Below are 10,019 nucleotides of genomic sequence, written 5' to 3' on the forward strand. Positions count from 1 at the left end.
GTTTGATGGACAGTCTCTCCAAACAAAGAATAAACAGGTATGGGGAGAGAGGGTTGCCCTGTCTGATGCCTCTACTGGGCACCACTTCTGGGAGAGGGGATCCATTCCAAAGAATGTGGAATCTCGTAGAAGAAATCATATTCATGATGAGAGTAATGAGATTAAGAGGCACCTGAAAGTATTCAAGGGTTTCTCGGATAAAGGACCACTTAAGCCAATCATAAGCTTTTTCAAGATCCAGTTTAAGAGCAACGTATCCCGTTCGACCCCGTCGAGAAATAAGAGTTCGAATAACCTCCTGGACAATGATGATATTATCACTCGTACGACAGCCAGGCACAAATCCCGCTTGACAGGGATTTATGACTTCTCCCATAAAGGGTTTGAGTCGCTGTACAATGATATGGGAAATTAATTTGTAGAGAGTATTGTAGAGACTGATGGGATGAAATTGCGTGATCACATCGGGATGAGCAAATTTCGGAATCAGGACCAAGTTTGTGATTCCCCAGCTAGGAGGGATAGTGAGATGTTCAAAAATTTCCTGTATAATTTGAATAATGCTTGGACCTAAACTAGACCAATTTGCTTGGAAAAAAAGAGCGTGAAAGCCATCCGAACCGGGGGCTTTTAAGGGGGGGAGAGCCTGGAGGGTCTGGAAAATTTCGTCAGGTTGGGGAATCCTGGTAAGTAACTGAGCGTGGGTTTGAAAGGGACTATTGGGACAATAATTCCTCTCATTACCAGGGGTGGTGCGGCAATACGATGCTGAGGCCTGGAACAGAGTTTTGAAGGTATTGTGAATGTGCTGGGTTAGAGGCTCTCCCGTGAGCCATAAACCCGTGCCATCCTTTAACGTTATCACTCGTAAGTGATTGCGTCGTTGGACGGTTTTTATGTGAAAATATTTAGTATTGGCATCTCCATAGTTTAACCACATGATGCGAGATTTGAGTCGCCAATATAAATATTCTTGGTGGAGAACAGTATTGTACTCCTGAGTGAGCTGACTTTCGAGGGAGTGCAAATATGCAGAGGGTTTCCTAGCTAAGGCCAATTGGATACCTCTAAGTCTAGCTACCAGGTGGTTTTTCCGATGAAACACATTCCCAAAATGGGTTTTATTCCAGGAACGAATATTTTCCGTTAACGCTTCCAAGCGCCTAGGGAACCTAGATAAGGATGAGGAAGCAGTAGGGATAAGTTCCGAGGCTTGCCAGCTGTCCTCTACAAGAGTTGGGAATGTGGGGTCGATGAGCCACATTTGCTCGAATTTGAAGGGTTTAGGGAGTTTGGGCTCCGATGGGTCAGTATTCAGCAATATAGGGCAATGGTCAGACTTGACCCTAGGGAGATGGTGAATTTCAGCTGTAGGAAAGAGCAAAGTCCAATCGGCATTGCCCAGACCTCTATCTAACCGCTCCTTTATGGTGGACTGCCAAATCGGGCTCTTGTTGGTCCACGTGAATCGGGGTCCATGAAAACCTAGGTCTATGAGCCCACATTTATCTAAGCAGTTTCTAAAAGCCGCAATGCAGGTTCTATTTACAGGAAGACCTCCAAGTTTTTCATCCTCTGAAATCATATCATTAAAGTCTCTTAGAAGTATCCATGGAAGAGATATATTTCTAGCAAGATTTTCTAAGTAATCCCAAAACGGTTTTCGTTTATGAAAATGGGGAGGAGCGTACACCGCAGTAAGTAAAAAAACAAAGGGGGAAGAAGGTACCTTCACAAGGGTGTGAATACTGTGTTCACTACAGGTGATAATTTCGACACTGAAGGAGGGACCTTCATTCCAAAGCAGCCAAATTCCACCAAAGAAGCCAGCCGGGTCCACACGACAAGAGTGGGAGTACGGAAGCATGTCGATCACCCCTTGAGCCCTAATATCAACAATGCGGGGCTCAATGATAATCAGGATATTTGGGCAGTGCCTACGGTGAAGCTCATAGGCATGGGCACAAAACATCTCATTTCCGGCTCCTTGATAGTTCCAAGCAATCATCTTCATGGATGTGGTGGGGGGGGGGGGTGCAGGGACTCAGTTGGGACTTCCTAAGTCAAGGGAGTCCTCGTTGTCGGCAGAGAGAGACCTTGATGCCTCGCTGTGGTGGTCATGATGCGATACAGTGCTTCCACATCGCCGAGCCTGGCCCAGTGCGTGCCGGACACGACGAATGGTAGGCTGCGGTTTGAGAACATGACTATGTATAGGTTAGGTTCGTCTTCCCGCATGGCGATGTTTATTTCGCCTCGATCCAGGAAGCGAAAAATGGCTGCAGGCAGTATGTCCGGGGAGTCTGCACTGGAGGAGTTCCCCTGAATGCTCCGCTGCCTGACCGGTGAAGCTTGTGTCCTCCTTGCTTGGGTGTGATAAGGATGGCTGGCCCTGTTGACTCGGACACGAGATTGGTGGCTGCAGTGGGGGTTAGAGTAGGGAGGTGGGTCGAGCCTCAGAGGTAGGCTCGGAGTTTGCGTTGCTTGGTTCCAGTTCATGGCTGTCCGCGGATGAACCAGTATACGGACATAGCTCACTGTCCCTTCGAGAGTATGTTCTAGGGAAAATCCGCTCCAAAGCTTTCCTAGGTTCTCCATCTCCTGCTCGTAGGCTTGGAAAGGAGGGGGATGGTTGTTCATGAGGGGTATGGTTGAGATGGATGGGGTGTCTTGAAGTGTTGGAGTGATTTGAAGGTCGGGATCCGTTGGTGTGGGTGAGCTTGAAGCTTGGTTCGATGAGGGAGCCATGATTTAGATTTGTGTCGTGAGAGTTTGGTTCAAAAGGAGGAGTAGTATATATGTCTTGCTCGTGCTGCATGGTGTTAGTTAGAGGAGATTTCTGCATTGCACTACAACTAGCCATGCAAGGATTTTGCATGGTGTTCACATCCACTTCATTCCTTAGAACTGAGAAGCTTGAACATTCGGCACGTCCTGGTTTTTACATGGCCTGCTCCTTCTCACATGGCTGCATGGGCTGGTATTTTTTACCATTTAATGCCACCTTGCCACGGTTAAAACCAGGTGGCTGTTGTTCCACATTTTCTTCAAGTCCTTTCACCGCTTCAATTTCTTGAGTGCGTTGCCTATGTGAGTGATCCGTTGAGGCTTGGCCACGTGGCTGAAAAACTGGATGATTTTCGTTCACCATGATTTTGCTCCTTTGCATGTTATCACTTGGACGTCCATGTGGTCTAGATCTTTGGGTCTGGACTGTTTTCCATGGTGATGCCACGTCGGCTGGGTCATGCAGTGAGGTTGTTGGAGTGTGGGTATCGTTCTCAAGAGGTATCACGGTAGTAGAGCATGGCAATCTCTCTGTGTAGTGTGTTTCCCTGTGTCCAATCCGACCACAATTGTAACACAGCATGGGTAGGTTCTCATATACAATGTCCTGCCAAAATGAACCTATTTTTACACGTTTGGGCAGCGGGTTGGCTATGTTTATTTGGACACACACTCTAGCGAATCTTCCTCGAATGGCTGCGCTAGTAATGGCATCAACTTTCAAAAGTTTTCCTAATTTTTTGCCCACGTGTTTGAGAAATTCAGGATGGTAATATTCTATGGGAAGTTGTTCTAGACGAATCCAGATTGCCGTGGTTGATATTTTGGCAGTTTGCGGATGAAAATCCGCTTCCCAAGCCTGCACATGCAGGTAATTGTCTCCCACAAACCATGGTCCATCCATGAGGGCATGTTGGTAATCTTTAAGCACATCAAAACACATAATAAAATATCCGTAACCAAGGTCAATTAAATGTGTCGTACCTGTGGGGCGCCAAATACCGGCTAACCTGGTTTGGAGTGCTCGATATCCTAGTGGCCTTCCCATGATCTTGAGGATAACGCTTGTTTTCCACGGTCCCGCTAGCTGGTTCTTCAATTCTGGGGTGAGTTGGACTTCCTAGGGTTCATCAGTATGTTCCTCTTCAGCTCTGGGTTGGGTGTCTTCATTTTGAATCTGCTGCTCCACATTCTCTTCCTGGTTGGGTTGCTCTTCATTGTCTACTTCGCCCACTTCAAGTCGTGCTTCTAGCATATTGGCATCTTGGATCACCTCTGCGTATGTCTCTTTGCGTGAGTTATCGCGTAGATAAGTGTCTTCAGGATCGTCAGGGTTATGGGGTAGAGACGGGGAAGATGAGTTTCCTCTGGCTTGAGTCATATTCGTTAATTACCCATTAAAGTTAGAATTAAGAATTTTCAGACAAAAAAAAGAAGTTAGAATTAAGAACCACCACATGGCTCACAATGGCGTGAAATTTGTGGAGAATTAATAATTATTCGGGCAATTGGCAATTATTTTCCACCCTTCTCGAAGCAAGAGCTGCACCCACACAAAATCAAGTCGAGAGATTAAGGGCCTGTTTGGATATAACTTATTTTGCTGAACTGAAAACTGAAAACACTGTAGCAAAATAATTTTTAAACGTGTGAATAGTACCGTGGAACCCATTTTTAATGAAAAAGTGACGAAAAAGTAATGTTTGTGGGTTCGTGAATAGTGCACTAATACACTGTTCACAGTTGAAAAGTCAACAAAACCGGCTCTAAAAAAAAAAAAAAAAAATTTGAAAACGCGCAAAGTTGAAAACGTGAACATGGACGTGCTATCCAAACTGCACCTAAATTTATATAGAATTGAGCCAAAATAAATGAATTCTTGGTTTCTACTTTGATCGCCAATAACTTAGCTAATTATTTCCTTTGGCCATTTCTTTGGTCTATGAACAAGTTTGGTTACAAAAAGTGTTGTTTGTAGTCATAACGAGAAGAAATACAAGTTAAGAATCTTATATCAGATTATCCAACTACACTATTGTTATAAAGAACATTTGGTTTGGGTTGGCATTGGCAGCCAGAAGTTTTATTGTAAGGTTGAATTTATTCAACTATGTATTAGCTTTATTCCATGTCAAATTTACTTGTAACTCAGCATTTAGAAATCCTGTATTTAGTGGGAATAATATAAGGGCTGTGTGTGAGAGAGTGTGAAGAATTGATCAAGTGTGTGCAATAAAGAGGCTTCTCACGACTGACTCACGAGTGGTGACTAGCCAAAATCTAGCACACGTGTGAAGCACGCAGGAAGTTGAAGGGTCAGGACAACTGGATCACTACAGGACAAAAAGTACAGTCTAGCCATTCTGTTAACTGGCGACTGGAACTTCGACTTGTCCCAGTCGCGAGTGAATTGCCAAAGCACCCTGTTTTGAGAAAAATGACTTTTCACATTCCTTCACATACCCTACTATAAATACTCTTATACCCACAAAATGTAGAGAACTTGGAGAGAGAATTTTGAGAGAGAAACCCTAGAAAACAACAAGATTGATTCATCCACAATCTTACACATTTAACTCTTCAAATTCCTCTACTCTCATCCTCTTCATTGTCATACCCTTGAGAGGATTTTTAGCCAAATCCTTGCCTCACCATATTCATATTAGTGAGAAGGTTTTTGGTACTTGGGAAGCAGTTAAAAAGAGAACCAATTTATTTTAGTTGATGCAATGGGCTAATTGCGAGATCCGGTAAGTTAGAGAAGACAAAGTTAGGCGTAACCTTGTTGGAGCAAGAAGCTTAGAGGACTTAGGTATATCGGGTAGATTAGGTTTGGAGGGTCTGTTGGGCAGTTTACTGTAACTCATTTGCAACAAAATTTAACAATAGCACCATCAATGTAGCATGTTTTTTATGGTGTGGGGATTATTAAAAATAATAATTTAGCAATTTGAGAGTATCCCTATGAATACTCTTAGTGGCTATTTCATTTTTCTTGAATATTTCGGTATTAGTATATATAAGTGTATCATTTTGCACACAAGTTGCATTTGCTCAGAGGAATTTTTTTTTTTTTAGTGCAAGACTCAAACGTTTGGCAAAAATGTGTAAACGTATGTTTTCTATTTTTAAAGTTATCGTAAGTGTTTGGATAACATTAATATAAGAGAAATGATATGTCTATAACATTTTCACAACAAATCTTAAATGACATATTGTTATTGGTTATTACAAGTAGGAAAAAAGTAAATTAAAGTTGTGAATTCAAATTAAAACTAATAACAACTTACCACTTATGATTTGTTGTAAAAATATTATAAAAATGTTGTGAACGTAGCATTTCTTTTAATATAAAATAGTAAGGAAATATCTTACCATTTTTTATATGATCAACGTTTTTTTTTTTTTTTTATAAGGAACATATGTAATGATCCTTAATAATTGTATTAATTATTTAATTTTATTATCCACATCACTTTGGTTTTGTCATCTTCTAAGCTATATAATAATAATTTTTTATTAAGTAATAGTGAAATGGCAACAAATATCCTCTCACATTTTTTTTTAATGAAAAGGTAAGCATTTATCAAAAGATGAAATTACAGATGTAAATATATAAATGGCTATTTTGTACACCCCATTTATATTGCTTTATATTGGAAAAAATGCTAGGAGACCTTGACCTTCGGAGTAGTGGCCAAGATACTCCTTGAACTTTTATTTTGCCCAATTTACTCTGTAAACTTTGCTTAAAAGCCAAATTGAGACATTTGTTAACTTTCCGTTTAAACTGACTAACGTTGCTCACGTGACACGCACGTGCAACTTGCCAAACACCGAAAGAAAAGTTGGGCTAGGTTCAACATTAACATAGTGCAGTTGAGAGGAGAGAGAGGATACAGCTTTCCGAACTTCGTGGTCCCGCCGTCACTGGTCTTGTCCACCGCCGAAAACCCATTACTAATTAAATCGCAACACGAATTGATATCTTTGATGTTGAACTTGAATGATTCTCCTTAGTGTGGATGAGTGGTCTGTGGGAATAATCGCAAGCCAAATCAAACCCACACATTTTGATTTTTTTTGTTCAAGTGGTTTTGCTTTTCTTTTTCCACCGTTGGAATGGCTAGCCATTACTAGTGCAAGGACAAGCATCAGTATTCAGTATGTTGTTAATCTTGCATTCCTCTATTTACTTAATGTTTACAGGGAAAAATAAAGATCTCTCTAGAAGCACAGCCACAACCATAAGTTTATCTTTGTCAAACATAGCACAGTCAGGTTAATCAATTGATGGGTTTTCAATCTTTGGATTTATAAGAGCTTGTTTGAATATGTCTCTCTATTTATTAGTTGTCGTCAGAAACCATTAGCGGCGGCAAAAGCCAAGGATGGTGATAAGGATAAAAATAGTACTTACTTATATAAAGCATAAAGCTGACGGGTACAGTTACAACCGTCAGCTTCCTCTTGTAGGAGTCAACGAATGATGTCCTAAATTGGGGCAATGAGGGGAGTCCGCAAGACACATCTAAAGGCTGACGACATCAACAAACTGACGCCAGTAAGGCTGAAGGAAATAAATAAGCTGACGACCCTGATGCAAGTTTACTTACTGCCCACGATTGCATATATAAGGAAATTCCTTGCCCTCCACGTTTGATGCTATTCAAAGGATCCCTATAAGGAAAGGATCCCGCTAAATATGCCCAAGAAGACTCCTATAAGGAAAAGACTTCCGCACCGAGGAAGAGATGTCAACCCTCTACTACTATAAAAGTCTCAATACTCTCACTAGCCAAGGTACGCATAATTCACCCCTCTCTAGCACTCTAGAGTTGTAAGAAGTTCTAAACTTGACCTTCGGAGGGTACTTGGCCAGCACCACACCGGTGCTCTCTGCAAGGTCTTCTCTTTTGTGTTGTGCAGGTGCTATTTCAAGTGCACAAGTACTTGTGGCTCACTGGTGCCTTTTTCGGCATCATCAGTTGGCGCCGTCTGTGGGAAAGAGTTGTTTGACTGAATTTATAAGTCATAGCAAGTGCTTCTCAGACAAAGAGTTGCATGGTACTTTCTCGATCAATGGTGACCACTAACAACGTTCACGAAGATGAGCTGTAACCATTTGCTCTCGAGAGACAAGTGTAGACTCTAGCCGTGGCCGTGGAGCGCCTCACCAAGCAAAACCAGATTTTGGAAGAACAGCTACTACGGAAGGCAGGACACGTTGCTCAGGAAGAGGACCAGGAGGATACCAGCGCCGAGCGACGAGATCAGGAGGGACTGGAGGGTAGTAATGCCCCGAGCAGATTGGAGTGACAAAATGTAAGCCTCCCATCCCTCACAGATGTGACTCCATTGTCGGTTGCCACAAAGATACAGGCTATAAAGGAACAGATGGAAGTTATGATGAACGCCCTCAAGGGACGAGTGTCCAGCGATCTTGACAATCTTGTTAACCAAACTGACTCACCGTTCACCGCCTCCATCAATTCTTTCCCCCTACCACATAAGTTTCGCACGCCACAGATAGATAGCTATGACGGAGTCAAGGACTCTCTAGATCACCTAGAGACCTTCAAGACCTCGATGCACCTTCAAGGAGTAGCTGATGAAATCATGTATAGGGCCTTCCCCACGACGCTGAAGGGTGCAGCAAGAATTTGGTTTAACCGCTTGACGCCTAGCTCCATCAGCACTTTCAAAGAGCTAAGCGTTCAGTTTACTGCGCACTTCATCGGGGGACATAGGTATAAAAGGTCTACGGCTTGCTTGATGAGCATCAAGCAGCGAGAGGACGAGACGTTGAGATCCTACATATCCCGCTTCAATAAGAAAGCACTCTCGATCGACAAAGCCGATGACAAGATACTTGTAGCGGCCTTCACGAATGGGCTACGAAAGGGAAAGTTTTTGTTCTCCCTATACAAGAACGACCCAAAGACCATGTCAAATGTACTTTACAGGGCCACAAAATACATGAATGTTGAAGACGCGTTGTTAGCTCGAGAGGAAATGCCTAAGAAAAGGGAGAGACAAGAAGACATGCTGCAAGACCAAGGGTGGAAGAAGGCAAGAACAGGATATCGAAGGGATGAAAGGCGCTCCAGGCCCTCGGGAGGAAGGTTCACAACCTTCACCCCGTTAACTGCCCTAATAAACCAAGTCCTAATGCAAATAAAGGACGAGGAGGCCCTGACCTACCCTGGAAAGCTGAAGGGAAATCCTAACAAGTGATCGAGGGACAAATATTGCTGCTTCCACTGTGATCACGGTCATGACACGACCGATTGTTATGACTTAAAATAGTAGATCGAGGCCTTTATCAAGCAAGGGAAATTGCAGAAGTTCGTTAGAAAGGAGAGAGTGGATCAACCTCCTCAAGAGTAGCCCCACCTATGGGATAATGAGTGCCCTAAGCCCCCCATAGGAGACATTAGGATGATCATAGGAGGAACAGCAACTACTAGGTCGTCAAAAAAGTCCCGTAAGACTTACCTCAAGATGGTCCAAAGCGTCTAGCTGATGGGCATCATGCCAAAGATAGCGCGGACAGAAGGCCCCGTCATTGGATTCTCAGAAGAGGATGCGTGTCGACTTCACCACCTACATGATGACGCGCTTGTTGTAAGCATTCGGGTAGAGGACTACAACATGCATCGGGTGTTGGTCGACAATGGTAGCTTGGCGGATATCCTATACTACCTAGTGTTCTAGCAAATGGGGATCGATAGAGAACAATTAATTCCGACAAATGCCCCGCTCGTCGGCTTTGGAGGAACAAGGGTGTTCCCCTTGGGTGTGGTCAGATTATCCGTCATGGTAGGTGACTACCCTTAACAAATCACCAAGGATGTAACATTCCTAGTAGTCGACTGCTCGTCCACCTACAATGCTATCATCAGACGACCCACCCTCAACTTGTGGAAGGTTGCAACCTCAACCTACCACCTAATGATTAAGTTTCCTACCGAGTATGGAGTGAGAGAGCTACGTGGAAATTAGGTGGCTGCACGCGAATGCTACATAGCCATGATGGAAATGGATGAACACCTCTAAGCTATGAACATAGAAGAACACTGCACGACAACGGAGCCCGTAGAGAAGCTTGAGGAAATACTTCTCGACGACTCCAATCTCGACCGAACAACCAAAATTGGAACCCTCGCTAGTCCCACGCTCCGTCAGGCACTCACGACCTTTCTTAGAAGTAATCGGGATGTATTCGTCTA

General features: G+C 43.3%; 2 protein-coding genes across 2 annotated transcripts; one reads left to right on the forward strand and one right to left on the reverse strand.

Annotated features, from left to right (window-relative positions):
- Window positions 1–2,941: 2,941 nt before the first annotated feature.
- LOC115956313 lies at window positions 2,942–3,835 on the reverse strand. Its single transcript, XM_031074731.1, has one exon. The coding sequence runs from the start codon at window positions 3,833–3,835 to the stop codon at window positions 2,942–2,944; it is 894 nt and encodes a 297-aa protein (XP_030930591.1).
- Window positions 3,836–8,376: 4,541 nt separating this feature from the next.
- Window positions 8,377–9,024, forward strand: LOC115956314. Its single transcript, XM_031074732.1, has one exon. The coding sequence runs from the start codon at window positions 8,377–8,379 to the stop codon at window positions 9,022–9,024; it is 648 nt and encodes a 215-aa protein (XP_030930592.1).
- Window positions 9,025–10,019: the final 995 nt, after the last annotated feature.

The sequence above is a fragment of the Quercus lobata genome, chromosome 8, assembly GCF_001633185.2.
Source record: "Quercus lobata isolate SW786 chromosome 8, ValleyOak3.0 Primary Assembly, whole genome shotgun sequence".
NCBI lineage: Eukaryota > Viridiplantae > Streptophyta > Magnoliopsida > Fagales > Fagaceae > Quercus > Quercus lobata.